Source organism: Protopterus annectens, chromosome 11.part0 (assembly GCF_019279795.1).
Source record: "Protopterus annectens isolate FY-2018-M chromosome 11.part0, PAN1.0, whole genome shotgun sequence".
In the NCBI taxonomy this organism is placed as follows: domain Eukaryota; kingdom Metazoa; phylum Chordata; order Ceratodontiformes; family Protopteridae; genus Protopterus; species Protopterus annectens.
Window position 1 is genome coordinate 1,207,279,077 of NC_056745.1, and position 15,230 is coordinate 1,207,294,306.

Genomic DNA, 15,230 nt, shown 5'->3' on the forward strand with positions numbered 1-15,230 from the left:
AATCCTTCAAGGCCCCTGGGCCAGTGGAAACTACGGCCCAAACTGCAGAATCCTATATAAATGCATTCTATGGACATCTCCAGGAATGCATGGATCATGCTATCCCAAACAAAACCAAGACCCAATCATCCAAAGGCAGGCGTCCAGTCTGGTGGACCCCAGCTATAAATAAACTGTACAACAGAAGGAGGAAGCTACTACATGACAGAGCAAAATCCCTAATAGGGAAGGCAGCTCTGATCAGTACTAGCAAAAAATTACGATCCCTCATAAAATCCTCCAAGGCCAGCTTCGAGAGAAAAATTGCACAGGACACTAAAGACAATCATAAGGCTTTTTTCAGTTATGTTAGGAACCTGGGATGCAACTCCCAGACTTGTTCTGAGTTGATTCTAAACGACAAAAAATACCTTGAACCCACAGACATCGCCAATATCCTGGCAGACAGGTTCAGTGCAAACTTCTCCCCCCCAAAAGAGCAAGTATCTATCCAGGCAGAGGGCTGCCTCCCAAACATCTCTGATGCTCAGGTGAAGGCTGCCCTCTCCAAAGCAAAAAACACTGCTTTCATGGGACCAGATGGCGTCCCGGGTTGCGTCCTACATGAACTCCAAGAAGAACTAACCCCTCAAATAAAACAGCTGTACAATCTCAGCCTCACTACAGGATATGTGCCCACAGAATGGCGTACCGCAACAGTGGTCCCACTCCACAAAGGTGGAGCCTCTACGGACCCTGGAAACTATCGCCCCATAAGCCTGACTAGCCTAGTCTGCAAGGCTATGGAGAGGATCATCATGGAGCTCATAAACAAAGACATTGGGGACCTACAGACACTAGATCCTACCCAATTCGGCTTCGTCAAGGGCAGATCCTGCCTTTTGAACCTGGTCGACTTCTTTGAAACAGTCACCAAAGCCATAAATGAAGGGAAGGTAGTCCACACAGCCTATCTGGACCTAGCAACGGCATTTGACACAATACCCTACTCGAGCATCATAGATAAGCTATCCAGCTTAAATATAAACCCCTATGTCACAAGATGGGTCGCAATCTGGCTCAAAGACAGAACCCACAGAGTGAGAGTTACTGGAGCCATGTCAGACTCGAAACCAGTCACAAGTGGCGTCACACAAGGTTGTGTCCTGGGACCGCTCTTGTTTGGTATATACTTTTCCGAGGTACAGGCCAACGTGGAAGGACTATGGCTCACCAAGTTCGCAGATGACTGCAAACTGGGCGCCATAATCGACTCTCCAGCTGACACAAACATCCTTCAAAAAGGTCTCACAGAGACGGATAACTGGTGCCAGAGCCATAGTCTAAAGCTAAATGCCAAAAAGTGTATAGTCATACCCTTTGGCAAAAACAATGTGCCCACAAATTACCACATAGGCGGTAACCCATTAAGTACAGAGAAAGTAATTAGGGATCTGGGGACCCAAGTTGATAGCAATCTCTCCTTTGACAACTTCATTGCCAAAGTGGTTAGAAAGACCTTCTACATAGCCCACCTCATCATGAAAGGATTCACATCAAGATCAAGAGAGGTAATCGTGCCCCTTTATTCATCCCTCATCAGGCCTATCATAGAATATAATGCCCCTTTTGGGATGTACCTTACCCGACACCTGCAGCAATTAGAAAGACCCCAAAAGTACCTCACCAAGAGGATCAAGGGACTCAAGCAGATGCCATATGCTGCTCGGTTAAAAAAAAACTCCAGCTCTACTCAGTTGCATACCGCCTACTTCGAGGCGATCAATGCCTGACATATAAAGCGATGTCCAATCCAGAATTAATGGACATGCTCCACCTCAGTAAATCTAAATCCCTTAGAGCCACACGCTCGAGGGACTTGAACCTCAGCACAGAAATAAACAGAACTTGCTGGAGGGACAGATTCATAACCCAGAGGCTCCCTTCGCTCTGGAATAGAATTCCAATTCATGTTAAGCAGAGCACCTCACTGAATCTCTTCAAGAAGAATCTTGATGAGTGGATGGGGGATCGTAGGTTTGTCCCGGGGATTACTTCTGTGTCACTATTAGACAGAGGCACAGTAAACTAAACCTTAAAAAGGACACAGTATACTCAAATCAAGGGGTGGCGTAAGCCAAACAAAATCGGGCTAGGCTTGCAATTGCCCCAGGGCAGATAGCCTAGTATGAACCTATGAACCTAAGCCATGCTGCCAGGTTCAGAGTCTGTAGTAGATTGTGCAGGATCTGATTGCTTTGCTGGGACAGTTGTTGTGGTTTTTGAGGCAAGGTCCAAGCTGGGTAATGAGACAAGTTCCTTAGGATTGGGTACCAGTATTGGCGGGGCCAGTCCGGGGCAATTAATATCATCTTTGGCTTCTCTTGTCTGACTTTTCAGAGGACCTTGGGTAAAACAGGCAAAGGCGTAAACTGATAGGTTTTTCCAGCTGAAGGATAGGGCATCCACTTTCCATGCTTGTCTGTGATAAGTTCTTGTGCAGAATCTTTTCAGTTGATAATTTTGAGGAGAGGCAAATAGGTCTATGTCTGGGCTCCCCCATTTCTCTGCTACCATGCTGAAGACTTGTGGATTTAGTTTCCACTCGTGAGGATCCATAAGGTTTTTGCTTAAACTGTCTGCCAGAGTGTTTTGTTTTCCTGGCAGGAATTGAGCTTGAAGATTTATTTGGTAGATCAAAGCTGTGTTCCACAGTGCCATGGCTAATCTGCAAAGGGGGGTATGAGTGTCTGCCCCCTTGCTTGTTTATATAGCACATGACTGTGGTGTTGTCCATCTTTATCAGTAGTTGTCCTGGATGAAGTAAGTCCTTGAAGGCTGTTAGGTCATTCTAAACAGCTAGCATCTCTTTCTGGTTGATATCTATATGCATTTGATTTGGTGCCCATATGCCCTGAATGCATCTTCCTGCCATGTGGGCCCCCCCAGGCATAATCTGATGCGTCTGTTGTTAAGGTTTGGCTGGCAGGGGGTAGAGTGAAGGGCCGTCCCATGTTGTGGTGACAGGCCTTTCCCCACCACAGAAACTCATGTTGCAGGCAGGGAATGAGAGGAATCATTGTTTCCAGACTGTGTGAATGTTGACTCCATAAACTTTTTAGGTACCATTGAAGTTTCCTCATATGCAGTCTTGCATATGGAATTAGTAGGATGCAGGATGCCACGAAGCCCAGAGCCTGCAGAATTTGTCTTGCAGAAGACTGGGTTTTTGTTGCCATCAGTTTGAAGTAAGTAGTCAGTTGCCTTTGTTTGTCTGGCGTGAGGAAAGCCATCTGGGCAGTTGTATTCAAGCTTGCACCCAGGAATGTTATCTTTTGAGAGGGTACCAGTTGTGATTTATTTTCATTTATTGCATACCCTAGGCATAATAAAAGCCATTTCACAAATGCCAGGTGTCGCAGAAGAGTGTCCTTGTTCTCTGCTTGAATGAGACAGTCGTCCAAGTAAGGATATATTTGAATACTTCTTTGTCTGCAAAATGCAATTACTGGTGCCAGGCACTTTGTAAAGACCCTGGACGCAGTAGATAAGCCAAAGGGCAGTGCAGAGAATTGGTAATGCATTAAGCCAGCCTTGAATCTGAGGTATCTTCTGCACAACTGTCTTAATGGGACATGCAGGTATGCCTCTTTTAGGTCCAAAGTCACCGGCCAAGCATTCTTGCCCAGCATGGGCAGAAGCTGTTGCAAAGTGAGCATTCTGAATTTTGGAATGCCCAGGTATGTGTTCAAAATCGATAAATCCAGTATTGGCCGCCAGGCCTTGTCCTTTCTGGGGACCAAGAACAGTCTTGAGTAAAAACCTTGTCCTTTTTCCTGTTCTGGTACTGTCTGAATGGCCCCCATATCCATGAGGGACGTAACCTGTTTCTGTGCCTCTGCTCATTGTTTTTTTGGCAAATCTGGCCCACCATCTGTCATTGGCAGAGTGTGGAAATGGAATCTGTATCCTTGTGATACGATGTTTAGTACCCACTTGTCCTGGGTTATTAACTGGCAATTTTGAGCAAAAAGTGCTAATTTTCCCCTATGGTTGCTGCCTATAGATAAGTGCTTGGTGTAGGCAGAGGGAAGTCATTGGGATTGCTTTCTGTAGGTTTGCGCTTTATCTCCTCCAGATTTGGAGGTGGATGCGCCCCACTGCTTTGACCTGTGTGAGTCTTGAGCCTGGTACCTGGAACCATTAGGGCATCTGGATTTGCCCCTTTGAGCTCTGTCTGACACAGGAAAGGACCAATTTTTTGTAGGCCAGTGTCTACTGAATCTTGGTGGCTGCACTTGTACGAAATCTTTAACAGTTTGCATAGACTTAGCTTTGTCTTCCATCTTCTTTAAAACCTCTTCTGCCTTAATACCAAACAGAGAATCATGCTGTAAAGGTGCATCTAGCAATTTAGCTTTAACATGATCGGGCAAATTTTGTTCCTTTAACTAGGCATGCCTCCTAATCACAGATCCAGTAACTGCTGCCCTGCAGGAGACCTCTAAAGAATCAAAACCACATTGCAAAGTATGCTTTCCAATTTGTTCAGCTGCATGCAATAATTCCTGCAATTCCTTATTTTCTGCACATTCTGAAATCAACATCATTTTCTGCTTCAGCAATCCCATAACATGTTGTTGGTACTTCAGCATATGAAATTGACAGTTTAATGCCCTGATTGCCAAGGTTGCAGATGTATAAACCTTTTTTCCCCATCTGTCCAGTGCCCTTGAATCTCTGTCGGAGGGGGTATGTTTTTTTGCTGTTGGGTCCTTAACTCTCTTTGGACCCTGTGAAACACTGTTTCAGGATCAGCAGCAGGGTTTTTAAATAAAAATTTATGAGAGTCAGAGACCCTGTAATACCTGTCAGGCTTACTGGGAGCCGGAGGTAAGGAGTCAGGGGTCAGGCTTGACTCCGAAAACACATCATCCACAATGTCTAAAACAGGGGGAATGGCTAAAGGCGTGTGCTAAGGGAGAAAAAGGAAACCCCTGAGCCTCTTTTTTGATTCTGAGAAGTCTGGACTCTCCCAGTGAAAATGCTCCCTCAAAGTATGCAAGGTTTCTCCAAATGAATAATCCTCAGGAGGAGATGCAGATGGAATAGACTCCTCAGCATCAGAATCCTCATAGGGAGGTAAAGATAATCCCTGATCAGAAGTGGAATCAGAAGGAACAGAAACCTGATCTGAAGATTCATAGTCAGTGTCTTGCCTAGGCCTGTTATCTGGAGGGGGATGGGTACCCCTGATCAAGGTAATAAGGTCTTCAGCTATTTTGATCATCTGTTTTTTAGGCATAGTGGCCTGTGCACATGGCTCAGGCGTCTTTTTTTTAGTTTTAGAAGGTGTCTTTGCAGCTTTCGTCGGTTTGATATAAAAATGTTGAGGTCTGAATACACCCTCAGAAGCCGGTGCCTGCTCAGCGGTTCCTGACCCATCTGAGGGAGATACATTCGTCGGTCCAATACCTTGAGTATCTTGTGGCATGCCGGACTCCACATGGGTGTCGGTAGAGGCCTGCGACTCGAAGGTAGCGGGTATCAGGGACTGCGAAAGTGCCTCACTGAGTACCGGCGAACTGGCGACTGGCTTAGGAGAAGCTTTGTCGTCGGTTTGGATCTTGACTGCCTTTCTCTGTCTTTTTATTTGTGTTTTTTATGTACTCCGGTAGTCGGATTGCTATCCGACGACATTTCTGGGTAGTTAAATGTGTTTCCAAAATACTAAGAAGCAAAAATATACCGACGCTTAATAGTGCGTTAGTTAAATCTAGCACAAATCGGACAGCCAGGCACGTTGTGATCAGGGCCTAGGCAAGGAATACAGTATAAATGGAAATCCTTATGAAGTATTTGCTTCCCACAAGTAATACAATTATTAACTTTTTCTGACATCGGTAAAAAGCAAGAAAAAAGTTTCCCCAATGGGGTACTTAGCTTTAGTGAAGACTTCGGTTCTGAATCTCAAACTCAAATATTTCAGTAATCGGCCGACAGGCACTTGTGAAATGCTTCTGCTTTGGGCACATTGCGGCAAGAAAGACTAAAGAAAATGGCATCGGCTTCATATTTTATACCCCTGACGTCATGGAAGAGAAGACAGCAACCGACGCAGGACCCAGGACTTTGGAATTCAGGCTGACTGAGGGAAACCTGCCAGCAGATTACCCAAATGTAATGACTGCAACAGTGAAACACGAAGAACATCAGCACTTTCTCTGCATATCAGGTATCTAGGACCCCACTTCTGAGCTCCTCTTTAAAGGAGAAAAACCTCAGCCATACCATTCTATGCAGGTTTTGTCCATGTCTCCTCAGTCAAAACTGCAGCAGGTTACATAGGCACTGGTTTCAGAATCAGAAAACAAGGTGTGAATAATATCTCACTTGAACTCAGATTTAGGCAAGTCTCCAAGCTTAAAGGAACCTGAAAAGGTAAAAATGAATCATTAAGGGCTCCAGCCAAAAAATGAAGAGTGGTATACCACAGCTGTTCAAACCTTTAGAATCCTTGCTAGACAGCAAGGTAACAAAATGTTTTAGTCTCTGGGACCTACTACAGACCAAAGAGATCAAGGAGTCAGCTTGAAGATGCTTGCTTAAAATCTCATTCCAAGAAACTGGTGTCGCCATACAATGCCTACCTTTGTGTGAGACAGAGAAGTGTTATCTATGTGCCTGCAGGCTACTACATCTGTATCCTTGATGACCTCTTGTAGGGGAGGGGGAATAACCCAGGGTGTCTTAGGCTTCTTTCCTAGAAAAGCACCAAGGTGTTTCTGGAGAGAAAGGCTAGGCTGTGAGGCAAGTCTATGATGGACCTCATGAGCTTTAAGACATCACCAAAGATGCAGGCACGTGAGGAAGATGGAAGTGGAAGGAGGCACACTATGCTTGTCTACCTCAAGAAGCAACTGCCCCCAGGTCTTCTGATTCCTCACAGGAGTCAGACAGTGAGGGAGTTCTATGTACTCTCATTATTTCTACAAGCTCACACAAAGTCTCATGCAAGGGTGAGTATATGACTGATGTGTACCAAATGTCATGGATAAGTTAAGTCTGCAAAGAGTACCAAACAAAACAGACAGTGAAAGAAGGTCTGCTCTTGACCTGGTGCCAGAATCACACTGCATTCCTTAAGTGCCTGGTCCTCCATATACAATTCAAGTGCCCACCAGACAATAAGTGTGTGTCTGATATGTGATCTTAAACCCATATGCTGTGGCTGCCAACAATCTGATGGTCGCACTTCAGTAAGGACTAGCCAGGCTTCTATGATCTGGGGAGATCCTTGAAGAGAGACCTTAGCCTCAACTCTTCCTTATCTCTGACTGGGCAAACTCACCAGACACTACCACGGATCAGGCTGGGTGGCTGGTCTTGAGATCCAGCAGCTCAATGATGTTTTGGGCAGCATCAGCATCCTGAAACTCATCTATTCTATGCAGGCACTGTGGGACAGCCCCTTATGGTCCTTTCCTCCTCTGGTGTGGACAGGTCCAGGATTGAGTCCTCACTTGTCAAGAATACGTTTAGCATCTCTGAGGATATGACAGCCATTACAGAAATAGATGTGTCTCTAGGAAGACTATGATCATGAAGGTGAGCATCAGTCCTTATGATAATGTTTCAATTTATGTTTCAGGTGGAGGGCTCCAACATGCCTCTGCATTAGGAACATAAGGCGCTCTCAACTGCTGCCATCTTTTTTTCATAAGGTAGGCCAAAAACTTTGCCATTTGGCATTACAGTGCCAGGGTTGAACGTCTGGGCACTTGTGGCAGTGCTTCTGTAATGCTCCTCTTGTAACCAATACAAGCAATGAAGATGCAGACCTTGTTTAGTAAATAATAGTCATACAGCCACTCTGCAAGTTTGTAAGGCATATAAATATGTGTACTTCCACAATGACTGCTAGTGTGAGAGTTTAAAAAAAAGAGCTGGCAAGTAACACTACAAAATGTGTGTTTGTATGAGTAACACACACTCTCCCAAGCAAAGGATCTTCAATTGGCTGAAAGGGTGACCCCTTACCAAGGGAACATTCGTGTCCATGATGTCATACCCGATTAGTTTAAATTCAGAATAATTGAAGAGTATGCTATAAGAGGTTACACATTACAAGATGTTAAATAAACAGTAGCCTCACAGACAGCAACAGTGAACCTGCAGGGATCTACAAAAAGGATTTCATTCTGAAAGCAGAGCTACACACTACTAAACATTTCAAGTGTATTATTTTTTAACCATACTCATTGGCCTATACATTCCACATGGAAAACTTGGTCCACGTTCAACATAACAGATGGCAGATGAATTCCCTATGGGGCACACACCAGGCAAATGCTATTTGCCAAACTATTTGAATCATTTTTATATTTGATGTCAGTATTTTACTTTAGTTTTATTTGAAATTTTTTAGTATTTAAGCACTTCAAATTTCCTATCATTAACTGTAACAAATTAATCTGAGGATTAGTAAAGATATAACTAATATTATCACATCTAAACTAGTACAGCAGGAAATCTATTCTATGCAGTATGTTATCTAACAAAATATTACAAAAAGCAGATACATAAACTTTCATTGCTGCTAGTTTTGTACCAGCCATGCAAAGTACCCAGTTCTCTGGCAATAAAATAATACTTTGGATGGAACCCTGCTCATTTAAGAATGCCCTGTTTGACAAAAAAACATAACTGTACTCAGGCATAAAGAAAATATACTTACTTGATGTTGTCATCCTGCTCTGCAAACTCTTCATCATTAAACCCAAACTGATCAACAAAATTGGCAGTCATTTGCTGAATTTGGTACTCTGTGAAAGTCTAATTAAATGAAGCAGTAACAACAACATTAGCAAAATTTTATACACTAAAAAATAATTCAAAGTACAACAGAACATTTTGCAATACTTCTTAAACATTTTATAAACATTTTGTTTTGCCCCGAAGTTGCTGCTGTTTCTCAGATGACTGGCTATTTTATATAGCACAATATATTTAGAAATTTCTTGAACTACTTTTGCATTAATGACTACAGGAGTGCAGCACCCCCCTACCAAAACTTAGTCTCTTGTTCTTACAACTATACAATTTCCAGTTTTTCTTTCCACGAGAAAAGTAATACTGCAATAAATCTACACTACACTCTTAACCTTAGTATTCATACCCATTACAAACTTAATGATGAGGAAAATTCTTGAACTCGTCTTTTCACAGCACATAACTGCCTTTCTGTACTGTTTTCTTTTTTGTTGACTGGGTTATTCTCACTACGTTACTAGCCTCTTTTCATGGGAGACCCAAGATGATATTTGTACTATTACTGGAAATTTTGCCAGGGCAGTGGGGAAGTTCCCTTATAGTTACAATAGTTGTAGTGTGTGTGACTTACAAGTGTGAGCGTCCGTTCCATTCATAGCACAGTGGTGGCTGGGAGAATGGTACTCAAACATTGCGAATGATCAGAAGGGAGCAGAGGCAAATGCTGACTCCATACAGTTGTTTTATGAGAAAGGAGGAGAAACATTTGCGAATGAAAAAGGAGGAGGCAATCATATTGAAGATATGGAGGATTTATTTCAAAGGAAACTGTTTGAGGAGCCGAAACAAGAAGTTCAAGAGGAGTGGATTATAATTACAACCCTCCAGTTGGGATGAATGAGCCAAAAACAGGGAAAGAACTACCATGAGGTGAAATGATGGAAAAACTATACCAGGAGGAAGGAAAGAAAATTAAAAGATGTTTTGTGGAGGTGGTCGAAGAACAAAAAGAAATAAGAAGGGAGAAGAAAAAGACAGAAGAAGTGGAAAAGAAGAAGTTTGTAGTAAGAATTCAAAGTAAGGATGAGACAGAAGGACAGGTATAAAGTATGGGACAAAGTTGTTGTGCCTTTAAGAAAAAGGGCACAGGAAGTAAGAGCTTTCATTTTAATAAAGAAAGACACTTACTTTGACTTTTTTTTGAGACACCTGAAATTTTAGAAACTTTTGTGGCTAAATATGAAAAGAAAAAAAGAAAAATTAGCTATGGAATAAATATGCTGTTCAGACTTTTTGCAAGAGACACAAAAAAGTTAATATTGAGTTCTGAACTGAAACTGAGAGAGAGAAAGTGTTAAGAAATAGTTGTTAAAGAATTACTGTAATGAAGTAAAGGACATTTCTAAAGTTATAGATAACAGAGGACTATAGGCAGGACTCTTGGGACTGTAATGTGATTATAAAAATGTAAAATGGTAAAATAATACACACTCTGAATATGATAAATATGGATGTTAACAGGGCTGTGGTTAAATATTGGGGACAACCAAAAACATGTTTTTTTCTGTGGGAAGGAGGAACATTTTGTAAATAATAGCAATAAAAAGATGTTACTTATGTGGGAAAACTGGTCATGATGCTAAAAATGGTGAAAAAATGTGTTATAAATGTAAGCAAACAGGAAATGTATGGATGGACTGTGAGAAAGAAAGAAGACCAGAAAGTGATGTAAATGAGAAAGAACAATTACAGCAGGAGGAACTACAAGAAGAGACAGTAGAAAATAATGAATAAGATCAAGAAGAAATAAACTGGAGAATGGTCAAAAAGAAATATCCAATTGGAAAAGGGTTAAAGATAGAAAAAGGAAATTCTAGGATGTAGGAATGAGAGTTAAAAAGAAAGGGAATGGATAGATAAATAATTTACTATAAACTACGGAGAAGGAAAACAAATAATCTTAGTATGTTATCTATTAATGTTAACAGTATAAAGAATATAAGAAGAAGACGAATAGGAGTGCTAGAGTGGTGTAAGATGTGTGAAATGGATTTGATAGTAATGGAAGATAATAGATTATTAAGTAAAAGAAAAAAAAAAGAGAACAAATAGAAACATTATGGATGGGGGTATTATAAGGAATTTGGGCAATGAAAAATGTTCAGGAATTGCTATATTATATAGGAAGCCAATACAAATATTAGAATATACTTTAGTTAAACTAGAAAAATTAACAGTAGTGGATGTTAGGTGGGAAAAATTATTGCAAAAAATATTAGATTATGTTATAGCAAATATGAACATAATAATGGGAGATTTTAATTGTGATACAAGACAAAAAAACAGAACAGATAAGACGGTAATGAGAGACATAAAAATGTGGAGATGTAGAGATATGGAACTTGAATAAAACACATAGAGAGGAAATTAAAAACTGAGACAGATTATTTTTGTTATATTTTTACGGGGGGGGGGGAACAAGTGTCACCATATTTAATTGGAGGGAAAAATGAAGACTGATGCGAGAGAAATGAAAAATGAAGTAGGAAAATTTGAAAGAAAATAGAGAAATATAATGAATATAGTAGTAAGGTATGTGAAAGAAATGGTAAAAAGAAAAAAGAGAGAACATTAAAAAATAAAACAGTCTACAGAAGAAATAAAAAAAAAAAAAAATAGAAAAAATTACAATAACAGAATTTAAAAAAGTGATTAAGAAAGTAAATGTAAATTCAGCAGCTGGACCAGATGGTAGAGAATATTTAGTATTTAAGGAGTTAATACAATGGCAAAAAGAAATGTTAATAAAATATTTAATGAATGGTTAAATGAAGGTATTAATTATGAAGAAATATGTAGAGGTGTTATGAGGTTTATGTGGAAGAAAGGGGAAAAGAATTAAATAAAAAATTGGAAACCAGTAATGCTAAACAATAGCGATTATAAATATTACAAAGATGATTAGAAAATAAGCCAAACTGTATAATGGAAAAAGAAATGTATGGAGTTAAAGGAAAAGTAGCAAAGAATTATTCATAGTAATTAGAGAAATAGTAGATGACATTAGGAAAAGAAAAAAATGAAGTGAAACTAATAGCTGATATTATTAAAGCATTTGATTTTATAGAACATATTTTATGAAAAAATGGGATAATATAATTTTAGTATAAAGATAATGAAAGTTTGTGAATCAGTTTACAAAAAACCCACTAAAATCAAAGTTTTAGTAAATGGGTGGTTAAGTGAAGAAAAAGAGATGAACAGAAGTATAAAACAAGGATGTCCAATGAGTAATATTTTGTTTGCGATGGTAATGAACAATGTAATAAAAGGAATAAATGAAGGAATGAAAAAGACTAAATACGCACAAGAACTAGGGATGACTTATCCTATTATACTGCCCTATGCTGATGATGTAATTTTAACAGCTAAAAATGGAGGAGAAATGAAAAAGAAAGTTATGAATGTGAATGACAGATTAATTTTTAATACGACCTCTCTCAAAGAAAAATGTACTGGTTTTTGGAGAAAATGAGTTGGAAGGAATACAATTTGAAAAGAAAAAAACATATCAGTATTAGAAATTGATTTTGGAGAAGATATATTGAAGGAACAACTGGATAAAATTTTGAGGGCTCTAAAAGGATTAAGCATCATGTGGAATAAGTACATACTGTACTTTAAGCAAAAAAAAAACACCTTAGATAAACACAATATGGATGGGAAAATTGTCAAATATAGCTAGTGTATACATATGCTACCAAGAGATCTGCAGAAATCATCTATTGACATTACATTTCAATTTGTCTGGGGGTCTAGATTAAATCCAGTGAAAACAGAAGTGTTGTGTATGGAAAAGGTGAAAGGGGGTTAAGTTTTGATAAATCCAATAGTATATGGAGCTTCTATGAATTTGTATATGGTCTTGGTATGGATAAATGGGAAAATAAATAAGTTGGTAACAAGTATATTTAAGGAGAAATACAGAAAAGAATGGGATACAATTAAAACAAACAGAAGGGAGAAAGAATGGAGAAATGAAGATACAAGAATGTAGCGAGAAAAAATATAATTATGAAAATTAAAGATAGAAGGAACAGATGAAAACAGGAAAATATGATACAAAAATATAATGTTGCAAAAATATTGTATAAATCCACGGGAACATTTAACAAAAGAAAAATAAAAGCTATAAAGCAAAGAAACAAAATGTGTTAAGAAAAATATTTAATATCAAGATTTCCTATGGAGGCTGCAAATTAATAAATTGCTAGTTAAGGGATATATGCCCTATAAAAAAAGAAATGAGAGAATTTGTCTTTTTGCGGAGAGCTAGAAACAACAAAACATGTTTTTGTCATGTAAAAGAGTTAAAAAATACTGGAAAACTTAATAGAAAACAAAATAGTTAAAGAATTTCAAGTTTATAATCAGATCAATTTAGATATGACTGAATATGTTTTTTATGGAAAAATTGGAATGAGAAACTGAATTAACTAATTATTAATGGAAAGTGGATATTACCAAATATAATAAGAAAAATGAAGTGGTTGTGGAAAAAAGAGTGGGGGTCTATACATGTGCAAAAAGATGTTTATAAATGAAGGAAAAGTAATATATAACGTACTTTTAAATGTAATAAATCCAATACGCAGTTTGAATGACAATAAAACACTCAACATTTATTAAAACAAAAAACAACTGGTAAGCACTTTCATTAACAAAGAACTTCTTTAGACCTGGTTGTGGTTGTCACACATACAAAATTCACATTTATAGTTTGCACAAGTCACATGACCCAAAACAATACCAGTGTTTTAACCCTTTCTTACATAACACTGCTTTAAAGTTTTCCATATCATTCATACCTGGATCTGCACCTGTGTTTAGCCTCACTTGCCAAGCATATTCTTTCCAGTTTAAATCCACTTCTGCATCCCATCTCTTGTCTGCATTTAAAACTTGGTCAACAACAGTAAAACTAAAACCCACTTTAACTCTGTTATGACAGTTAACAACATGTCTTGCTAGGGCATTAGTTGCATCCAGTTTTTCAACTGCCCTCAGGTGCTCATAAATTCTGCGATGGAAGCTAGATATAGTTCTTACTATGTAAAATCCATCGCAAGAATTACATAATACTTGATACACAATTGTAATTCCCCTTGATATTAATAGTACAGTCCCAAGCCTTTACTAATATTTTATTCTCCAGTACCAAAAACTTACAATAATTGCAGTTTTCACATCTTGACATCCTATTATAAGTAATAGGAGTATTCAAGTTTTTGGTTTCTAAAAAAATCCTTAAGACTTGTCCCTCTTTTTGTGACAAAAGTAGGACTCTCATATAAAAAAGCACCTAACTCTTGGAAATTCTTCAAAAATTTCCAATTATTTGTTATGATCTGCTTAATACTGTACATATCTACTGAATTTTCCAATGTACAACTCAGATTATAATCTACTCCTTCACTATTTCTTTCAACATCCTTTATTGTCCCTTTCTTCCTCATGGCTTTAATTTTATCTATTGCTTGATTAATTTTTTTTTTCTTAACATCTCACATTCTTCCAAAAAATACTCATCTTCATCAGTGAGTCTATTTATTCTATCAAGCTGACCAAACACAATATTATTTTTCAAGTTCACACTGTGTAAACTGCTATATTCCAAGTAGCTGTTACTCTGGACATCTTTTTTTTTTTTTTTAATTTTAACCAAGATTTCCCCCCCTTTTTTGTACAAAGATCCAGGTAATTCACACTAATTCTACTTCGATTAAAAGAACAATTTAAATAGCTTGTAACAGAATTTAAATATTCATAGAATTTCAACAATTGCGACTCAGAACCTATGAGCACCTGAGGGCAGTTGAAAAACTGGATGTAACTAATGCCCTAGCAAGACATGCTGTTAACTGTCATAACAGAGTTAAAGTGGGTTTTAGTTTTACTGTTATTGACCAAGTTTTAAATGCAGACAAGAGATGGGATGCAGAAGTGGATTTAAACTGGAAAGAATATGCTTGGCAAGTGAGGCTGCACACAGGTGCAGATACAGGAATGAATTATATGGAAAACTTTAAAGCAGTGTCAAATCCTCATAGCCACTCGACATAGGGGTTAGGATCTGGTTCCCCCCATGCTTGTAGCTGTACCAGACTACTGTCATATTGTCTGTCTGGATGGCAATCTTACCTTGAGGGAGAGCATCTTGAAACATCTGCAATGCTAATAGGACTGCTCTCATTTCCAGGACACTGATGTGAAGACTGAATTCGAAACTGGGCCAAGTGCCTTGGACTGTCCTTCCCAAGTAATGCCTCCCACACTAGTTGGAAGGCATCCATAGTCACTATGGCTGTGGTGGTGGAAAAATAAAAGGGCGGTCTTGAGAAACAACTTTGGCAGTGATCCACCAAGTAATGTGCTCCCTGCAAATCCTTGTAATTAATATCAGTGTAGTAGGTGCTGTT

At 38.9% G+C, this 15,230-nt stretch overlaps 1 protein-coding gene across 3 annotated transcripts in view; it reads right to left on the reverse strand.

The window, feature by feature from the left end:
• PPP6R2 (protein phosphatase 6 regulatory subunit 2) overlaps positions 1-15,230 on the reverse strand; it is a 4,227,669-nt gene that overhangs the window by 1,444,015 nt on the left and 2,768,424 nt on the right. For all 3 annotated transcript variants that reach the window (XM_044088566.1, XM_044088567.1, XM_044088565.1), the window contains exon 16: positions 8,717-8,814. In XM_044088566.1, the coding sequence (XP_043944501.1) occupies positions 8,717-8,814 (98 nt within the window). The remainder of the gene's footprint in view (positions 1-8,716; positions 8,815-15,230) is intronic.